Source organism: Dermacentor variabilis, chromosome 11, assembly GCF_050947875.1.
Source record: "Dermacentor variabilis isolate Ectoservices chromosome 11, ASM5094787v1, whole genome shotgun sequence".
Lineage (NCBI taxonomy): Eukaryota > Metazoa > Arthropoda > Arachnida > Ixodida > Ixodidae > Dermacentor > Dermacentor variabilis.
This window is the reverse complement of record NC_134578.1, coordinates 105887645-105910066: the sequence shown is the minus strand read 5'-3', so window position 1 is coordinate 105910066 and position 22422 is coordinate 105887645. Positions and strand designations below refer to the sequence as shown.

Below are 22422 nucleotides of genomic sequence, written 5' to 3'. Positions count from 1 at the left end.
GTGGCTGTTTTACGTGCCGCAAATGCATCGCGTGCTGTCAAAAGCAGGAGCACTGCACAGCTATGAGCGACCTGCAAGGCGTGTATTGCCCATATTCTTAAGTACCGCGGTTTTAGTCGGTGATGACACCTTAGCATGAATCCACTGAAGGCAGCCGATCTATTCCCAGATCGTCCTTTGTCCGTAGCATGATACGTGATGTACGGAGTTGCACGCGCGCTCATTTCACCCCCCCCCCCTTTAATTTTTTTGCTTCCTCTAGTTCCACCTAGCCACAAAAACAATCCTAAAAGCGCGGTCGAGATAACACAGAACCAAACACGGTGACTAACGTAAACCATCACTCACCACAATACCTTAATCCTGCTGCAACAACACCTCTCCTGCAAATTTAGGTTATTGTACTGTTGCCAGATCCCATTAAGTGGTACTTTCCAAGAGGCCCTGAACCACTTTTTATTGAGCTGGAGAATGACGTTTCAGGTTAAAATGGTCTATTTTCGAAATACATCGCCGCGAAAAGGAGTTCAATGCCCTAAGCAGAAGCGCAGTAATTGGCAATCAAACAAGCCCTTCGCTTTGCTTTCGCTTCTTCTTTGGCAATTTGCACTGCCAAGGCTACGGTGGAGCGACCGCAAACGCTCCTACTGAACGTCACCTCTGCACGCAGTTCCCGCTTGATAGTAGATGTTAACGTTAACGCCAGTGCTTGCTATTTTGACGCCTACAACACCCCAAATGCAAGCCAAATGCCTTTGTCCTCACCTCACGGTGGCGGCGGTGTCTATGATACGTAGCAAACCACAGCTACGTGCAACGGTAGTGCGTATGCGCAGCGTTTCGTTTGTACACTACACGGGTTGAGTGCGTGCTGGTGCTCATATCCACCAGTCTGATGTTCGTGTGTGGTGCGGACTGACTTTCTCCTTCACCGGCTACACCGACGGATTGTAGCAAGATTCAACTCGCTCATTTTCGAAGCGCTATCATTTAGTATGCCAAGGGGTTTAACTTGGAGGGGCCATGAGTGAGCGCCCTGGCTAGCGTGCGTGTGGTATCTGCGTGTGGTGACTTTAGGGCTCGCGTGGTTCGAGGGTTGTTGAGCAATAAAAACTAGTCGAAAATAGCGACACCCGACGGCTACGACAGGGGTAATCAGAGTGACCAAAGCCTTATTACTATGCGGGTGGCCTCACCGAGAGTCAGCAGCGACAGACCGTTTCCTCCGGAAGTACCAAATTATTATTAAAATTAGAAAGCAGACTCTGCCTTAATTCAGCCTGTTTATGACACTGCGTCCATGAATGTATACGATAACTGTAGTAAGAAGCGCACTGATCCAAACATCCTTTTTGATTGACGTCACCTCTTGTCCAATAGTTGCTCGTATGGGAATCTTCTATACTACGAAATAAAGCGTCCATAAGAGAGCGACCAGCAGGTTCTGTTGAAAAGAGAGACTTTGAGAGATAGGTGATTTCACGTTGCGTTTGCAAGCTCCGCGCCCAGCGAACGATCGCAAAGATTAGCTGAGAATTCACAGCGGCGTATACTATCCGCGGACTATGTACGTTTTCCAAGCCCGAGGGTTGGTTCAGTACTCCTTTAACAGTGGAGAACCATGCACCTTCTAATAAATAATCAAACCCATAACTTCAGGGTCTGCTGTTCTTGCCGAAACTTGTATCATTAATACGAATGGCCATACCCTCCAGGATAAACGTGAAGCAGCACGCCTGTAGTGGTGTGCTAATGCATGCCGTTTTCACGCATGTGAGACAAAAACCGGTGAAGATGGATGCTTTACTGACTAGTGTAGTAGTTGATGCTGGCCTATGCAGGCAGTATGTTAAAGCAGTTTTGGCATCTTGTTCTAGTTGGCTCAGAAAATTCCGGACAACAAGCCTACAGATAGAAAGCCCGACAAGAAGGACAAGGATGATGAAGAGAATAAACCTCGCCAGAAGGTACGTTAAATTAGTATGCTCTCTGCTAAAACATTTTACCACAAGCCTGCACAGGATGAATGTTGAAGCTAATGTGGTATAGCATAGAAGCAATGCAACCCCACACCGTGTTGCCGCTGCCGAGACGCGTCGTCTACGATATGTCTGTTTAACCGCCCAGACTTCTCTTTACGCATTTTGAGCTCCTGCAGCTGCTCTTGGCAATTTCCAGTTTCTCAATGTAACCTTCTATAGCTGAGGAGAATCTCATAGCTGAATACAGAGTAGATGAATGTGATGACGTAAAATGCTCATCGCAGTATTTCGACAATAATATTCTCCCTTTTTGAGCTCCCACTGATGTTTCTGGAGGCCAGCAGTCGTGCTCGAATATTTCAGCTGACTGAGACACTTATTCTTGAATTTAGGAAAGAATATTAAATATTTGTTTCCTCAATATCGCATTACGAAGCCAACTGAAGATGCAGTCTGCGTACAAAATTCTAATCGAGATGCATTAGGTACAAAAAAATTGTGCACAAGTAAAACTTGCTCAAGACTAGCAAAATCTAATTGCAGTTGAAAGTTTCTGAGCATGGCGTTAACTAGTTCACAATTTTTCACGTTAATTTACGTGAAGCGTCGCCAGAATACAGAACAGCTTTCCTAGGATACAAGCAAACGTTCGAAAGTTACTCTTGCCTACGGGTTTCCCTCGTAGCGTTTGCAGGCTTCTTCCTTTCGGCAGAAGTTTTTCGCTGCGCTGTGACGGCGACATTTATTTTGAGCTGTGCATGCTCCATATATTATTTAGAACTTTTGTGTTTACTCTCTCATGTCAGGGTAATCTAGGCAAAAGCTGGTATGACAGCTCCGACCTGTAGAAGATCTCGAAGGCCATTGTGGTGGTTGTTGAACCACTGTATCGCTATCCAGGTGGTGACCTCCGCAAAAAGGCCCTAAGCAAAATTGTTTGGAGCCAGAACAACCAGAGCTTGCCGCTGAAAGATACAGCCGCTTTTTGGGCTTCTCCTGAACGTAGCAACACCAGAGGAACTTGCTCGATGGCCGAACATAAGAAAGAAGCATATCCTACGCCTGGGCACTTGTTGAAATTGGAGTCTGATCTGATGCTGACACTGCTTAATCTCGAAATGTTGTTAAAACAGGCAGCCTCATCATATAAAGGAAAGTACTCGTTGCGAAAATCAGCTGTAAGGCATCAATCAAACAATAGAGCCAATAGAGCTCCCACGCCTCCTTTAGAACAATTTTCGAATGCTTCTGCTTGGGAAAAACGCCTTCAGTTTTTGCGCTTGAAAATAGGATCTGGAAGCATAGTTTTTAAACATGTAAAAAGCGAACCTCCGAGATTAGAATAGGTCTACTCACATAGGCCGCTTTTTTTCCACCTGAAGAGGGGCACACCCCATGGAGCAGTCCAATCACCACCAATATTTAACGTAACCATGGCACCACTTGCTAAAGAGCTCGCAGATATACCTAATTTGCCCCACACTTTCTATGCTGATAATGTGACCCCATGGCTGTCACAAGGCTCTATTGGGAAGAGCCAAGTTGTCCTAAATATTGATATTGTCACCGAACAGCATATTGGCATAGTGGGGTTCTTTTGCTTGCAGAAAATTCGAATTGCTCAAGAGTAATGCACACCTGCGACACAGGCATTTACCTGTTGGTACACGGCCAATCAGTACCTAAGGGACATGAAATAAATATCGTGGGTCTGCGCATTCAATCTAACCTAGACGCGGATTTTACCCTGAACCTCCTGGATAAGTAAATAAAGCAAATGTCGGGACTGGTTCGCTGGATTGCGCCACGCAATCACGGTCTGTCTGTGAAGGATGCCATGCAGTGATTAAGGCTTTGGTAGTCTGTCGGCTCGCCTGCCACTTCCTGTATCACCACGTCACTCAAAAAGCACTGGTTCATTCTAATAGTATAATAAGGTGGGTGGTTAAGACCGCACTGAGGCGACCGGTCCGCGCTAGCACTTCCCATCTCCTGCCATCTGGTCTCTATAATACCCTCGAGGAAATCCTAGAGGCACACAGGAGTAATCATCTCCTGTAGCTCTCCCGAACACGAACAGTGCGAGACCTACTCTGACCTCTGGGGTCTGAGCCAAGCGGCACAATCCCGAACGAAGAGACGTGGTTCCTGATTTATGCAAGACTAAGGACTAACATGGAACTTGAACCGTTGCCACGAAACATTATTTCGCACCACTATTCGGGCCGCCGCATGGCTTTAGCAAATTACTGTGCCCGCGGTGTTATTGGAATCGCGAAGTCGTCCTCTATGCCGACGCTGCGGTCTGTCTGCTCGAAGGAACGGTCACGGCTGCTGCCATGACCGAGGACGGACGCATAACATCTGTACCTCGATAAAAACAGCGCGCACCGCCACGGATGAGGAGGTCGCATTAGCCCTAGCAGTGGCGCACGTGGCCGCGGATTCTACAATTACAAATATCTGCACCGATTCCTAAAGTGCATACCATTAATTCCTTCCTTCTAGGCGTAGGACCTAAGACGGTCACAGACATGTTATAAAACATGCCGTCGCTTCCCCATCCGATGACCATCTCGTGGGTGCCTGGGCATGACTGTGTCCCTGGGAAGGAGCGCGTTAATGTGCATGTCGTAGGTCTTTACCTCCGAACCCTGGAAAACCACTTAGCCAACACCACGGAAAAACCAGGAAAGGGGATCTACACCTGCCACCAGATTACTAGGTACTGCAGGAAAGGGAGATGAAATTTACCTCCCCCTAACTATTCCTTTAGCCATCAAAGTTCAATATGACGCCAGATTCAAACCAAAGCATTTATTTCTCCCCATCTCGGACATTTATCTTACCCTGGTCTCCATCTTTAACATTTTACCACCCACCGAGCGCCCCAAGCACGTCTTTCCCACTGTTTGTGGAGCTGCCCCGAGAACATAGCGGTGCACTCTATTCTCAGCCCTTCCTTTTCCTTGGGGAAGGTCGCTCTTTGGGCCGTTGCTCGTATAACCAGTTCTGGCTGGTGGACCGGGCCTGCCTAGGGATGTCGGCGAAGGGGCTCCCGGATGTCTAGGGGCCCCGCCACATTTAAATAGATCAAATAACGTTTTATCTATCCTTGGGACGCATGTCCCTGCCGTCATTACGTCAAGTTGGTGCGGTCGTCCCTCCAACGTTCGTCCATCGCGTCCCTCGCCCGTTATGCAATACCCGGTGCCATCCGTCCGAGCTCTGCGGCAGTGACTCAATGCCCTTCACGTTGGCTACTTGGACTGGCCACACACACTTTTGAAACGCGGTTTCGCTGGTTCGCCATTTAGACGTTCCGTCTAGGTGGGGGGGCGGGGGCTACAGCGCTCACGGACACCGCATTCCGACGGCGCTCGCAGCCGCCGCCGTGATGCCGGCTGCAAAAGCAAAGAAAAGTAAAAATGCCCGGCACGTGCTCGATGCGCAAGCTCGGCAAAGAAGTGTGGTTCACAAAGCTTGCTATGTTGGTCGGCGCAGCCGCCGCTCTGCTTGCCGCCTTTGCCCTTCTGCCGAAATAAACGCAGGAACGGCGACATGGCTCCAGGACCGCCGTCAACACTTCCTACAATACCATAGTGAGTGATGGCCAGGCACATGACGGGAGCGCTGGCAATGGCAGAATGAATGTTTGCGACATGGTCCGAATTAAAGAAGCGAAAACTTCTTGTTTCCCTGCATGAATCAGAAAACGGCTTTATTCCCTCTGTAATGTCGGCGTGGCAAGAGAGATGCATTACATTCTCCAGGGTTATGGACATTTGTTCCTTCCTTTTGTTGTACTCGGGCATCACGAAGAGCTCCGGCCCTGTTCCTTTCTATTACTTTCCTGAAGGCATGGAGAAACGCACTGAGGAACCGGTTCCCGCACATCAGAGCGAACGTCATGTAATGCACGGTGAGGCTGCGGTAGCGCAACAACGTTGGGTATAGATGCCGCCAGCATTTGGAGCTTCGATCCAATAGATGGCGTTATCTACGTTGGAAATATTTTCGGAGCACAGCTTCTTATCATTGCTTAAGTTGTTCAAGGCTCAGATTATGTGGAACATCTCAAGTCAGGTTTCGGGCTGTCCAACGAACTTTCACAGAATGCAAGTGGTTCCCTGGGACCTAAAAGCCCGACCATAGATGCTGAGAACGAAACTGCAATCATCATTCCTGACTTCGCCCTTTCTTTACCTACATTTTTGGCTAAGGGTCCGTACTACGCCGGCTGTCTTTTTAGCATGTGGCTAGCTCCTTATTTGTGGCGATGATGATGTTCTTTAGTGTTTTGTCTTGAAGGCAGTGCTCAGTAAGCAATTAAGAAACTCTTATACCAGATATTATATTGCTGTGACGGTAAAAATGGACCTGATAAAAACGGTAGGTACATGTCGAACTCCCTACCGGGAGAATTCCTTGCTAGAAAAGCAAACAGCACTCAAGCACAAGGATAGTGCTGAGAAAGTCGTCGTTCGTTTAAATTTGAGTTATGGAACAACTGCTCCAAATATTTATAGGGGACTTGCATAAACCTACAAAGCTGTGCTGTAATGAGCCATCGATGGTTTTTTGACAGCCATTCGGAGGCACAGACAGAGGAAGGCAATAATAGCTGTTTACATGCCCCAGTGGGTGCTTCTGGCTTCTTGTGATGTAGTTCTAGCATTTATTCATTAAAATTCGACATGAGGACGTACAGCTGCAGTCGCTGTGCCAGTACTGTTTCTCCACAATAGTTCCAGAAACAAGGATTACATCAGAGCGGAAAATTCAATATATAGGTGAATCGACCGTATGTCACCGGTGAACTAGGATGCTTCGTGGACGTTCCAACCATTGGTCTGTATTTCGCACTAATTGTAAAAGTTGAATGCAGGAAATTTAATTCCTGAGTCAAGTAAGGTATTTATGTAGTGTGTGGAGTCCACACATGGCTAGTTATCTTTCTTACATGCCCATGTGCAGCAGTACCATCCTTATGATTTGTGTCAGTCAAAAAATCTATGCAGTCAACGGCAGTCCCATTACTTGAGTGAATGAATATATTCCGGGTAAGAGTCGCTGCGACAACTAAGTTGACCCACTCCTTCGGCCGAATACACTAGCACATTACTGAGGCTAATTCGGCCGTGCTAGGTGACCGAGTGAGATAAGATGTCAGCTGACTTCTTTTTTGTGTTGATTGATTTGACAGAAGCAAGAGTGGCATGGAACCGGAAACAAACTAACGAGCTCCTGCAGTTCGTCTCCTGCTTATTGCCTTCGCTCAGTACGATAACCGCCTTCGGTGTGCTTGTGTGGGAGCATGCCAGGGTATTCCACGTATCCCCTTTCGGGAAGCCACGCTTCTGCTCTCAAGGCCATGCGTAATGGCCCACGTGACATCTGTATGTCCGAGAACCACAGTGTTAAGCTCAGTAGCATGTGGAAACGTGCGTGCGGCCCAGAAGGCATTAAATCACATCCTGCGCCCGCCTGGATAATTATCCTTCCCATGGTGGCGGAAACCCATGGAGCGCAAGGGATTGTGTGCCAAATGTATAATATGCGCAGATGTGCCCTCGCACATTCAGAATCAGAATCAGAATCAGAATTTACTGTCAGATGTTGGGTCATATTACAAGTATTTAGTGTACAGGAGGAGGTCCCACAGTCAAAGACTGTATCGGGACCTCCTGTACAATAATAGTTATGATAACTGACATCGCAAAGCAACATTCGCAAATAATAGGGTAATATACAAGCAACAAGAAACGAACGTTAACACACCAAAATACAGAATTCATTACAAATAATAACAAGGTTTAGATTATCTCATGGTAGCCTAAAGAATTGTATGTCAAGAAAATAACATTAGTTTACTTACAATAAAAAAACAAAAAAATAAAAAAGCAAAAAGAACGTACTAAAAACGTTTACAGTAAATTTTCTCGTTACTTTGTCAATAATAAATGCATTTTGAGTTCCCTTTTGAGTTGGTGTAAATATCTTGTATTTTTCATAATTACGGCATCAGTGTTCCATACTGATATGGAAGTGAATTCCACAGTTTGTTTACCGTAGTTAGGGCGGATACGTGGTAAAAGCAAATCGTTATTCAACCCGAATCTGGCGGTGCAATTAGTTGTCAGGTTAGATGGTGAAAATGTGATCGATGGTAGCTGATTATGTAGAAATCTGTAGAAAAAAATTCGTAGGTTGTATTTAGTGAGCATAGAAATAGTAAGCTTGTTCTTCTCATGTAGTAAGGAAGTGGCATTAGAAAAGCGTAAACTAAAGGTAGTTATTGTGATGGCTCGGTTCTTAACTGTCTGTAGAGGCGCAATATGAGTATTTTAGATGTTTCCCAAACATATTATGCCATAAGTAATGTGAGAGTGGACGAGAGGGTGGTAAAGTGAGAGCAATGTGTTACGTGTGAAGTATGGGCGTGCTTTAATTAAACTGCGTATACCGTAAGGTATTTTCTTTTTTATGTGAGCATTATGATTGCGACATTTCAGATTACAATCCAGTAGAACGCCAAGGAAAGATGAACATGAACTTAGATAAAGGCAGAGGGGACCAAGACTGCTAGTTGGAATGGAAGCTATAATTCGCTGATGTGAAGAGAGTACAATAAATTTTGTCTTAGTTGCATTAGCAGATAACATGTTAACATTACACCACCTTACAATATTTTCCAAATCAGCATTTAGTTTGTGAACTAGAGATGAGATATCCTTATGAAAAGTGAACATTGCGGTATCATCAGCGGACAGAATGCATTTTGTCGAGGAAGGACAATTAGGTAAATCATTAATATGAACTAAAACAAGAAGTTGCCCCAAGATGGAACCCTGAGGCACACTGACATTAGTAGTTCGCTGTCGAGAATAAGCACTGGAAACAAACAATTTGAACCCGGTTAGATAAGAAGCTTTTTAGTAGCGAAAGGGCAGCACCGCAAATGCCAATTGCTTCGAGCTTAGAAAATAAGACATTATGATTAATGCTATCAAATGCTTGCGTTAGATTGATGAAAACTGAGGCGGTGAGAAATCCCTTGTCAATAAATTTTGTATTTGGTCCGTAAGATGAATCAGTGCCAGCTCTGTGGAATATCATGGCGACAACCGAACTGGCATGCAGAGAGGATATTAAGTTTAGCAAGATACTTTGTTAGCCGTATTTCAATTAGTTTCTAAAATACCTTTTCCAAAGAAAGGAAAAATAGAAATAGGTCTGAAGTTGTGCAATAATGAGTTGTCGCCTTTTTTAAAAACTGGGATAAGTTTGCCACGCTTCAGTTCAAAGGGAAATAAGCCAGTCCTGAGTAATATAATAACAATAAAAGAAAGGATGTCTAAAATTAGGTGCCAAATAAGCTTAATGTTAGCAGGGTGGACCTCATCAATTCCAGCGCTTGTCACTTTTAGGTCATTTATAACAGCAGCTAATTGCAGCGTAATTGTCACTGTTATGCCTAATTACGTTTACTATATAGCTGTAAGGTAGCTTCTGAAGGCCTTGGCGACATTCGGCTTGCTGCCTATGCGCCGCCACTATTCGTCTCGGCAGCTCATTCTGATTGGAGGAGTCAATCTCACTGCAGAATCGGCGGCAACATTCCAGAAGCTTCGAATATATCCAAGCGCAGTTAGCGCCGAGCGACAACATTGTGATGGTGCTCCACCGATTGAAGACGGTCATAAAAAAACAATTAAGTGCGTCAATATTTGCATTCTACTTTCACGTAAACAATCGCGGGAAGCATACGATAGGCTGCGTACCGAGCTTTGTTTACACAAAATACGGCTTATTACAGTCATGAATGCCCTCTATTATTTTGTTTTGATTTCCAGGTCCAAAGCCTGGTATATGCTGCAGCGCAAGACATGTTGGGGTTTTTCCTTGAGGTGAGTAACCATAGGAAGTCTTACAAAAGCCTATGTAAGCGTTTTTATGATATACAAGACATTTCCCGCTAATATGTCGAACAATGTTGAAATGCTAAATTCTAAAATACAAACAAATTCGGTAATCTAATAGCTTTCATAAATAATTTGGCTGAATCCTTACTGCCCCATGCACTCTAGCGATTTAATCTACATTTATCGGTTTCTTTCTCGCCGAATTCATTAACCCTAACTATCAGCAATTCTAGCGCAGAAAGAAAGGAGTAGGGACAAAGTCCAGTAAACACAAAGTCGTTACTTCCAAATGAGGTATTTTTCCCAGGCGCGATCCACTTGTGGGCGTGCCTTTGCGCGTGCGTGTGTCTTTGTGCATGCGTGCGTACTTGCTTGTGTATTTGTTTGTGCGTGCGCGTGTTTGCGTGAGCCATAAGCGGAGTTCCATAAATTGGGTGTCGGAAACGCGTACGCCATGTTTTATGTGGAATACCGTGGTGCAGGAGTCCTGAGTAACTTTGAGCATCCGGAGAGCTGCAATATGTTCGTCCAAAGCAAGGCACGCAAGCCGCTCTTGCGTACTGCGTCCACGCCAAAACATTGTCGTCATTGGCGCGACCTTACCAAAATTGCATGTTGAGAAACTTGTTTCTGATGAGAGTTTTTTTCGGGGAGAATTGAATCCGCCGCCTCGTGGTTAGCAGCGTAACGGAGTGAGCCACGATGGCGCGTGCATCAGAAGATTCATAACTATCATCATCACCAGCCTATTTTGACGTCCAGTGCGGGACCATGGCCTCTTCAAGCGATCTCCATTTACCCGGGTCTTCCTACTGTTGACTGCAACGTGCGCCTGCAATTTTTTTTTAATTTCATCATCGTACATAATTTTCTGTCATATTTATTACACTACGCTTCCCTTTTTCTGACACCCATATTGTAAATCTAGTGGCCCCGAGTTATCCGTGCCGCGCATTGCATGGCCTGCTCAGCTACGCCTCTTTTTATGTCAAGTGTCACAGCGCCAACATCGCTGATCGCCTCCATCGCTCTTTGCGCGGTCATCAACTTGTTCTCGAATTACCGTGCTAACCTCCATGTTCACGCCCCATGTGTAAGCACGAGTGGACTGCAATGATTGTACACATTTCTCTTCAACGACAGTGGCAATCGCCCATTCAAAATGCGGTAATGCCTGCAGAGCACTTCTGTAAAAGTGCGCTACGTCCGGAGACTTGGCTTGCACAGGCTAGATTCTGCCAAACTTTTATACTGTCATTCCCATCTCACAGGAATACAATAAAGCAAGGCAATCGGCCAAACGTTTTCCGCGCTTACCTTGCGATCTCACACATTTCTCTCAGCTTGTGAGCCGCAGTAAAAGAAGTATATTAAAGCTGCTTCCAACGCGCCGGGGTGCATTCGCGGCTATGGCCTTACGCAACTCAGAGCGAAGTCATGGGTTCGATTCCTGGCGGTGGCAGCTGCCTTGTGATCAGGAACGAAATGCATAAACAACCGTGTGCGGTGATTAACCCCCTAGCTTTGGTCAAAGCATAGTGGAGTACCTTTAGGGCTTTGAGGCTTGGCTGGTGTTCACATGGTCACCGAAAACACCCCAATGGAAAAAAGGGCCGACGTGTGCTCGCTTGCTTCCTTGACCATGGCGCGTTCCCACTACGGGGGCCTGACCAAGAAGGCGGCCGTTAAATGGATAATGTTTATAGGAAAACGTCTTCTTTTGAGAGCAGAGAACGCTAGGCGGTAATAAATTTTAATCAATTTATTTGGAAATCTGCAAAACATCAAGAAATAATCGCTAGTAACCATGTTCTAAAACAATTATTAATCAATACGTAAGTTAAATTGGTATTCTGCTTGTGCCACCTGGGGGCTCGCACGCGGCCATGCAAGCGTTCCTGTGGCTAAAGCCCAATGTAAATATCCCAAAGGAGGGAATGTATTCAGTGTTCATAGCTACGCCTAATTTTCGGAACTTCAAAGTATTTCTTTTCCTGGATTGCGAATCCGTGGCCAGGTTAGCAAAAAATATTCAATGTTTTCATGTTCTTTGCAACAATGACATAGTGGGAGCAGAGCCAGGCTTGATATGCGTAGATAAATATTGTTTGGTGCAATACGGCATCCTGATTCTGTGAGAAATTTTTTTGAATGTGGGCGTGGGACACCACTGAATGTCTCAAATGTACACCAAACGGTTTATGTCTTTTACTTGGAATGTCTGTATTCATGCAAGTTTTTCGGCTATGTTTTTTTATATAAGAACAAACCACGGTGACCTGGCACCCATTTCAAGCGCTTCAGACATAGGGTCGAAGGGATTAAACATTCTAGTTCATTCAAAACAGTCGTATCTCTGGATTAGGTGAGTGCGCTGCTCACCGAAAACGAATCAGTCAGTATTAGAGATTTATTTAACAATAATGTCAACCCCCTTGCGAGGGTCCTCACAGATGTCGAAGAATTCATGGGAAGTTCTTGAAGAGCTCGAGTATTTTCTTATAATTCTGCTTGAAACTTGGGTATAGTATGGCCAAGTCGCATTGAATGCGACCAGCATAGCGCCCCATAAAGAATGCCCACTGCCGACGGTGTAGATATTTATGTGTCCTTGTTTGAACGCTTTCGTTGTCTTCTTTACCAGCGAACAACAAATGCTATTTTCCTTCCGCCGAGCAACTATTTACACAAACTAAGTTAATGGCACTTGTTCACAGGGATATGGCAATATCATGGTTTTTCACCCGTAAAATCCCGGAATATAACAAGGCGGCCGCCGAATTAAGGTATTGTAACTGTCTCGAATTAAGATCCCCCCCTTCCCCCCGAGCACTCCTCCACAGCATCTCTACACGACTCCAGAGCTAACTGTAGACGCCTTTACGAAGGCGTCTCTCCAACGGAGCGAAGCTTTCCCCTAACATTCTCATCCATTGCTACTCCTCACAGCCTTCCTAGTAGCCATGATGCTAAATAAAGGTTAAGAAAATGGTTTTTTCTAGCGCAAATATTAAATACAGCGCTGACAAGGAATAAAAAATTTACATTTTGTGATTTAATATGTTTACTGCCGGTTTTCGGGGACAAGCGCACCTTCGACACGAATTATCGATACCACGCATTCTTTTCGTTTTGGCAGTGAAGGTTCAACCGCCAACAATAGACACCCAAGGGGCTGAAAAAGCCAAAAACGACTATACGCTCATTCAATCAATATATCGCTTCCTAGACGTCATCTCGGCTGTCTTACCTCATTAAACGTCAATCTGTGCCTGCGCGCTCGCCCCTTAAGGACACCAATGTCCCAAGTATGCCTTCGCAAACTGCCTTTTGGCATAGCTTGTGAGCATTGTAGTGCGCAAAAATAAACTGATTGCATGCCATTATGGAACAACCTTCTGACATCTGCGTTACCCGAGCATAATTCATGCATGGCTATACGTAAGTTGGATGGGATGGCGATAAAAACAACTGTATACCTCAAATTTAGTTTTCGGGCATTGATTAAAATGCTCCAATAAAGCTTCACTTCACAATGATTCTAATATGTGCGTTGGGTTGCACATCTTATTTATTCCTGAAGCAGCACATCAAGCCCGTAGACACTATCCTTGCCGCGGCCTTTGACACCTTGGGGCTTTGCGCTGCATCATCTTGGTGGTTTCGATGTACGTCGGCATCGTCGTTGCGGCGTTTAAGGATGTCACAATCTCGGCGCAAACTTATGTTTTTGCATCGACAACCTTTTTTCGTATGACGCATTGTGTGGGTGATTGAGTAGCTTTCCTGTAGTTCCATCAGCAAAAAGTTTTTCAAATGTAATTCGTCGCTGCGAGCGTTCAGCTGAGAGAATCCTAAGTTGACTTTTTTTATTCTAGGATGTATGCGTAGGTGACGCGTTGTCTACTTCGTCATCACATCTCTATCAGCTGCACGCATCAATGACTTGGACATATCCACATCTTCGGCCTAATGTATAATATAAATATAAATATTAGGTACTGTAACAGTCCTTAGATATTTTGTATTCCTAGTCAAAAAGTAGAAAATTCCACCAGAGGCGTCAGAACCATGAGAAGCGTAGGAAGCCTTCATACACATGCCGACGCCATTTGTGCGTCCTTAGGTACGAAGGCTTCGTAAAAAAGTCTATCAGCCGGCCACGCAATTACCAGAATCTTCCATAATAAAGAGCGTTTTTCACATTTCGTTCACATTGTCTGCAGACTAGCATAGGCAAACAATAGGTGGTAACCCAGATACGCAGCCGCGCATGCGCCATAAAAGCCGGCGAAGAAGAAGGACAATGAGGAATTCTAGTGCAAATACCGACTAAAGGGAATCACAGGAGAAGACCAATGATGAAGCTTGTTTTTAAACTCTCTGAAGACGTACTACTTTCGTGTTGCCTTTGTAAATTTTAGCATGAAATTCATTCACCAGTTTGAGACATTGAGTGGTTGCAGAGGGGTGGCCAGTTCTTGCGATATTTCACACGTACGCATTTACATTCTCCTGCGTTTCATGCTGAACGTGCACCTATTTAGGATTCATTAAAACTTCTTTCTGGGCGAGTTGGCGCATACCTGACATAAAAATTGTTACAGCGCAAGCAGATGCAACCACAAAGTATTTTTTGGAAGCGACTGTTTACTGATTTCATTGTATGTTAGTATCCCTCGCCTTTTGTTAGTGTTTTTCTAGTTTTTTCTCGTTTTCTTGTGGTTTCTGGGCCTGATTCCGTCGACTGCTGGCACGTTCGTTCATCGATGTGCAATGTCATTTTCCCCGATTGTATCACTCCCTTCCCCCTTCACTCCTGCCTTTTTTTTCTCTCTCTCTCTCCTGCCTTTTCCCTTATATAAGGTATCCGTCTTCATCAATAAAGTTTAGTTGACACAGCGCTTGTATCCCGCACTTCATACTTTGTGGTTGCATGTGTTTGCGCTGTAACAATTTTTATGTCAACTATTTTGGATTGCACTGAAATTAGGCGGCTTTGGATCACATGATACATCTACGTCAGAAAATCGCATTGCTTGCTCAAAAAGCTTCCCACGATCACTACCGCGCCGCGGTAGTCCGCCACGCTTTTCAAAGGAAGTACGCTTGTGCCATAGCGCGGCACGGAGTTTTCCAAGCCCTGTAACGAAATAGCCACACTGCGCTATTTCACACACATGAGACGAAACATTCACCAATCATTTGTACAAACTCCGAAATGCTCATCAACCGCGCATTCTGGTGGCAAACAGCATACAAGATTTACAGATATAGTTGTTGCTTTCAGTCGGAAGAGTTAGTCTTGGATACATTCATTGACTAGCGACGTTTAAGGTCCCAAAATAGAGCTATGCGTCTCTGCAGTTGGAAAGCGCGTCCTAACCCGTGATCTTGTGCTCGGCAGCACAAATGCGTAACTACTCAGCCGCCACGGCAGATGAAATTTCTCATAGTAACCGAGGTGAAGTCGACATCTAGAAAAAGAAATTAAATGTTAGTTTAGTTACTCTGCCGATTTCGCAGCTCAAGTGTGCTAGAGATGGCATTCTGTGATAGCTGCGTAGCTACTTGTGGGACGACCTGCTTGGTTAACGATAGGGCAGAACGGCTGCAACCATAAAACATTTATTGTCTGCACGGTAAGCGCGAACACCTGTCGCATCAGCGGACCATACCGTGTCACTGAGCGACACGGGTGTTATTGCGTAGAGAAATAACACCGAGGCCTTCCACATTCCATACAATGGCGTCTCCTTTAAGGAGAGAGCTTGCGTTGCAGGGAAAAACATTTCCGTTCACAGTACACTCGCCGGCACAAATAACGACGTTGGGAGATATAGTTAACACGATTAACATTTCTGGGTCCTTTGTGCGCACATAAGGAACCGGTGGGATCAGTATCCAACTTTTCCAGCCAACTTGGGTCGCTGGGTAGTGTGGGTCCCACGGGCTGATGGGTAAAGTGTTGAGCTGCTGTCCTCTGGAAAGCTGGTTTGGGACCAATCGTCGGACCACCTTTGCTCACTCGGTGCATGACATTCGGTGCGTGCTGATATTTAATGAGAGTCTTTGTACTATGCTGGATCACTGTGTGTATTTCGCTGGGTAAGTGCCGTTCTGAATTAACAAAAAAACTCTAAAATTATCCGGTATCGAGCGGAATCGAACCTCCGTCACAGATATCCAGAAAACCTTCTCTAATCATAAATTCACAGAAGCGCCACCGGCGAGCTTCGTGGTGGTGCCGCTATATGGGACAGCATGTCCGCGGGGGAAGAGCGACTGAGGAGCCGGGCCACATACACGCGTCCGCATGATGCATTTCGGCGGTCGCAATACTCTGTGTCCCCTGCATAGCTTCCGTGTTGATTGCGTTCGGTGCTGTTTATGCGTGACTCACTGAACGTTCCGGCGTAATCGATAGTGCTCGCGCAAGTTCTAATATCCACAGCGCTATTGTCTTCGCGTACGTGGCCTTTTTTCAATCTTTCAATATTTTTTCATTATGCAGTGCTCGGTGGAAACATAAACAACAGGTAAAATCAGCGTTAACGTTCCCCCAAGAATGTACCTGAAATACACCACGCATTCTAAATAAAGCTGTCAGGCATATGACCCATAGAGTTTCTCTTCTTGTGTGCATATTTAATGATGCGGTCACACTCCCTTCTTAAGCAACAGTGGAAAAACATGCGTACTACGCTGTTAGAGTGTCTTCCGGTGGCAGAATAAGTAATTCATTGCAAACACTGCCATTAAATGACACAGTTCAAAAAACATAGTCCACCTGTGTCCTACAACATCAGCTCATTTAAAAGAGATTGATGCTTCCAGGTACATTGGTCATCACACGTCGCCGAAAAATCATGCGTATAACGTTTTCAAGCCTTGAGGCGAAGCTTTCCACTGTACAACAAGTCCCCGTAGTGGTGCGGTACTGGTCTAAAGAAGTTTGATATTTTGAGCCTGAATGACGTGTTTTCTTTGCAAGTATCAAGACAGAAACTGTTTTTGCCAGCTTACGCGAAACGGTTAGTTTCCTTTCCATATGAATAAATGTAGTTATTCCAATGTTACTGATACCATTGTGATCGAATTTAGGATGCACATCTTGTGTTGTCACTCATAGGTAATTTAGCTAACGATACACAATACAGCTTCGGCCATATTTAATTCAGACAAAAAAATTTTCCCTACTTGAATATACTTGCCGTCATTCGGCGTAGTTATCCTCCTCTTCACCCACACCCCTTTCTCACAACTACGGTTTTGTTTCTTCAGTGCCGTGATGTATGGTGCAGTGGACCTCAGAGGAAGAATAATGCGTGAAAATAATCGGGGTAATACACTAAAGTCCCATCATAACCTTTTTACCTAATGCTCTTCAGCGCCGGATCGCAATACATTGAACTGACTTGTGTGTACATGTTATATCAGCGTTTAGATTACGATTCTTACTTTCTCCCCGACTATGTATAGTGGCCAGTGTCTATATCGGTGGGAAACAAGTTCAGACGCTGACGTGCGCACGTAGCCTCACTCTAATAATACGTCACTGGTTCTGAATACAAATAGCGTTTTCATAACGCTATACATCATCATAGAGCACGCCGATGAACTAAGATATTGGAAATGAAACAAAATAGTAGCAATAATAAAGCATCTTTCTTTTTCTGAGCGAGAAGTAGCCGCTTCTTCGTGTGCCAGGTGTACGGCTTAAATCATGGAGAAAACGACCTCGGCGGGCCTATTTACGGAAAAATACGATGACGTCATGAGAACGCAAGAGGCAGGGTTGGTTCAACACTCGACTGCTTTAGTTGGACTGGAAAGTGTTTCAGTATTGGTACGTCAACAATAACCATAAAGAAACGAGTGCCTAAATAAAAGAAGAGCTTTCAAACCTGAACTTCTGGAATATGTTAGGAGCTCTAAATAAACGCACGGAAGCGCAAACGTATTATGAAAGTGCTAAGGGAAAAAGACTCTACGAACGAGATTGAGTGCGACCATTAAAGTGTACTTTAGCGCCGATAATGTTGGGTTCACTTGGCTTAGCCAGTGCAACAGCCACGATCTGCACACGGCTCATGGCAATGTTCGCGCTTGGCCACCGCTGTTGCGTTGAAGCCGTAGACTGCACCAGCGCCAGCTCGTTCGCTGCTGCTGTCGCGTTGCTCGCACCGGCGTTTTGACAACGAGTATCCGCGTGCGTCGGGTTTGAAGTGTTCGTGCTTGCACCTGCACGCTGACACCATACGCTTGTCAGTGCACGTAGTAATCTATTGTCTACAAGCTGTCTCTTAATCCACTATCGCAGTCAATGCGTTGTTCCTGGGTGAAAATGCGTTTGCTTTTTTTTACCTGAACAAAGGTAACAGGGACACGCAATCGGCCAACCATATAACGATTTCAATTACCAAGCTTTTTCTCATAGCACATCGATTTTTTGTTCGCTCACAAAGAAAAAATAGGATATCAGCTCGCACGTTCGATACCACAAGTGTTTCAGACACACACACACAAAAAAAAATTATTGGGTAGGCTGCATCGGGGACACAGGCGTAGAGCGGTGCGGGACGTGTCTTGCGCGTGCTTTTAAGGGTGCATGGGCACTAGGCTACAAGAATGACGTAACCAAATACACAAGTGACATTTATTACAGCTTTACAAACCTTACATGCTACACGTATGAAATATAGACTGAACTATAGGCGAATTGGAATTTCAGTCGTGCCAAGACACCACTTTTTCCGTGTGTTGGTGCAAACTTTGTGTGAAGAAGTCGCTTAGCACTGTCTTTATAATCCCTAAATGCCTGGTTCCGTCGCTCGAGCCTATATAAGGCTATTTTTAGTTCTAACACTTCAAAACCATTTTTTTAGGGCGCTAGTCTTATGTGATCGCAAAGAAACACTACAGGCGAATTTTCGACGTCACTGTGCGGTTCCGTCGAAATTCCAAGACTAATAATATTGCAGCCGAAATTCGCATGTCATGAGTGCGAGGGTGAGCCGAAAGCGATGTTACCTGCATATTCTCGCCGCCTTGTCCCCCGAGTAAGGGGTAGAGGGGCCAGCGTGGCTAGCCGCCACTGCGCAAGGCGCGGATAAGGGTAGTCCTGTGCTCCCTATTTTAGACTCAAACTGAGGTGGGTGCAAAATTTGGGCGAGCCAAGATGGCTGGTAGCGTTTCTCGTGCGCGTTGCAACGAGAGCGAGCAAGATTGGGAATTCACTCGCCGATCCTGCCGCTCCCCATCACACCAGCGTTGTGACAGCTCGCGTGTGGGCTCAGCCACTGAGCGTTCGGGCTGCTCGATACGAAGCCAGTCTTGCAGATTGAAAACACGGTCGCTGCCGGCACCATATTTGTTCATATCTCCACAGCGCCGCCCTCACAGCATGTATGACATCCGTTGTCCTTTTGGCGAAACCGTCCACGTTTGCCCGGGAAAAAATATTCATAGGTCGGAATGAGGCAAAATCGGTGTTCGTGTTCGTAATATATTCTTAAGAATGCTGCAACAGAAGATTGCGCCTTTAAAAGGAAGGTTTGTTAAGGAGAAATCATCTAAACGCACGTGAACGGATATATCGTTTTTGTTGGCAACAATTGTGCCAATTTCGAAGAGGATTCTTGCATGTAAATGTCAGCTCAACTGAATGAATAACCTGCATACGCGCACACGCACACAGATGTACGCACGCACATATACGGATGCCGGCATACAAGCACGCACACATAAACAAGTACACGCACAAACACCCACACAAATCTGTACGCGCACACACACATGGACTTGCATAAACGCACTCTCGCACAGACACGCACATGCGCACAAACACGCACGCAACACTGCGTATTTGTGCTCGCACATCCATGCACGCACAGAAACATACACGTAGTTACTGACACGCACACACACAGAAAACTACACACTCACAACCACACGCTCATGAAGGTACACACACACAGAGAGAGATGCACAGAAACACTTACGGACAAGCACACACATAAAACCACGAACGCACATAGACCTGCACGCACGCATGCTCGCGCAACACACAATTGCAATGACACACCCACACAAGGACGTACGCGCATGCAAGAACACGTATACACAGGCGCACATACTCACTCACTCACTCACTCACTCACTCACTCACACTCACTGCACATGCTTGTTTCACCCCGCACATACAACGCACATGCATACGCGTACACACAGATGCACACAGTTAGAATAGAACACGCACGAAAGAGCGTAGAGGCCTGGGCGCACACCCTCAAAACACGTACACGCCTCAAAGCTGACAGAAAAATTTGGAGGACGCCTAAGCTTCGCGTTCAAAAGGAAGCTTTAGCTTGGGTGCTCCTATCTCAATACTCGTAAAAGGAGAATTCGTTGTTGTGGGCAATCACTGCTTCAAACTTGACGTAGTTTGTTGAATTTAAAAGAAAAACAAATTCTATTGACTGTTTGTTTCCGATTTTTTCTTTAGTTTGTCAATTTTTTACTAAAAATTGGAAAAAAGCGTAAATTTTCCGAAAATGAAACTATCAAGTTTACAACTCTGGTAACTTGGCAAAGAAAAACTTATTGGTGGCCTCCAAAATATCCACGCACCAGCGCGCAAATGTTGGACGCTGTAGCCGGTCAATATACGGAAACTCTGGAAAAGGGGTTTGTTTGAGTTTTCGCGTAACATACCTCTCTTTTCTCGTATATACAAAATATAATCCTACGCTATCATGTCTCTAGTCTGGGTGTTAGTCGTACTTTATGATTTTCCTACGCATTTTCACTAGAGAAATTCCATTTGTTCAGTAACTTTATAGCGCCACATAGAAGGCCTGGGTATGGGGTTCGAAAATATGTGGGTGGTTCACGTAGGTCGGTCAGTGGGACGCCTCGCCTCGGGCGTTCACGGGACGACTACAACTGAAGCTGTACAGGGTGATATGGGCTTGAGACGTTTTCAAGTGAGGGAAGCTCATAGGAAAATTGAGTATGAAGAACGACTGGGGAACATGGAAGAATGTACATGCCCTGGGAGAGTCCTGAGGTATTTGTACCGAAATAAATACATCGATATACAGAGGAGGAAAAGAACTAGCAAGCTTACCATCAAGTATGCGGCCTGTAGGGTGTGCCACACAGCAACAAAGAACGTCAAGCGGAAAGTCACACAGGCTGAAATTTCGCATGGGTCTCTTTTCTCTATAGCGTCAAGCCGATTTCCTATCCCATTTTGGATATTTAGTGTTTCCCCCATGTAATGCGCCAACAAACGCAGGGAAGTTTGGCCGATAAAAATACACCATAATGAGTCATAGTGTTTTTTAAAAGAAACTCAACAGGTAGATTGATTCTGCAATGAGTGACCTTCGTGGTTGCATATGTCACGTGGTAGGAAATCTCTTCGTCTTTCCGGGCAGGAAAGCGTTCACTACTCTCCAAAATGCCATGCAGAACGCGAACACTTACGTGCTCATTAATAAGAAGCCAAATGACGGAAAACATCTGCGGTTGTAGAATGTGCGCAATATCGCTTGCGTGGTGTGGCTGTAGGGTTAACATTTTTTTTAATTGCAAACGAAATTAAGAATCTGATTAACATTCCAGCAAGTGTGTTGACACGGCCGTAACGTTTGTTCTTACGTTTGCTACAGGTGTTCATCGTCTACAGATTGGACCTATTCGTCAAGCGCTTACCCCAGTAACCACACAAAGGCTTTCCCAGGGCGCGCCTCGCACACAGCGCGGCACGATCTCCTACTCGCCAGAAAAAGCCATGATTTTGCATCTCAATAAAAAATTCAAGGGCGCACATCATCCTTATGATTCTTTTTGTGTGTGTGTCCTCGTGCTTGGAGGGGGGCGGGCGGAGGAGGGCGAGTTTTGGAATGCAATTACGGGAGTATCTTATGCAGAATTTTTGTGTAATGAACGCAGCGACTGCACACAGGGCTCACGAAACTGTGGTGCTTTATTTTCAGTAGAATTCGGATATTTAATGTTAAACGCCCACCCAGCGGAAAAATTACCCCCTATTCTGGAAACTTCTGGTCGACACTTCACAAGTGTCACTTCACGATCAATGGTAATATTCCGAAACAGCTCTGCAAAACCTGCAGCTAATGCGCCACTAGACGTGCGCCCTTTAATTCCCTGCACAGAAATATAGAGGTTTGCACTGAATCGCGCTTACCTTCCAACTATTTACGCCCCCGCAGCATAGACCTGTACCTAGCGGGCTCGGAAATTGTATGCCTATTCTGCTCATGTGTGCAGGCTTTTCCTGCTTTCTATTACAAATGCGCTTTGTAGTCTATAATTTGCTCTGTAGCAGGGGTACGCAATTAAACGAAACTTTTCTATAAAGACTCAAATGAGCCCCTGTATTCAATTCGCTCGGGGTATCGCATAGTCATTATTCTTAAATATGAATATCGGAATTACGATAAGAATTATAAGGACACTCCAAGCGCATTTTCTCCATCGTCGTG

General features: G+C 45.3%; 1 protein-coding gene across 8 annotated transcripts in view; it reads left to right on the top strand.

Annotated features, from left to right (window-relative positions):
- LOC142564977 (uncharacterized) overlaps positions 1 to 21726 on the top strand; it is a 124550-nt gene extending 102824 nt beyond the window's left edge. For all 8 annotated transcript variants that reach the window (XM_075676211.1, XM_075676210.1, XM_075676208.1 and 5 more), the window contains 3 exons: positions 1878 to 1967; positions 9839 to 9892; positions 21586 to 21726. In XM_075676211.1, the coding sequence (XP_075532326.1) occupies positions 1878 to 1967; positions 9839 to 9892; positions 21586 to 21636 (195 nt within the window). In that variant the 3' untranslated portion in view covers positions 21637 to 21726. The remainder of the gene's footprint in view (positions 1 to 1877; positions 1968 to 9838; positions 9893 to 21585) is intronic.
- The last annotated feature ends 696 nt before the right edge of the window (positions 21727 to 22422 follow it).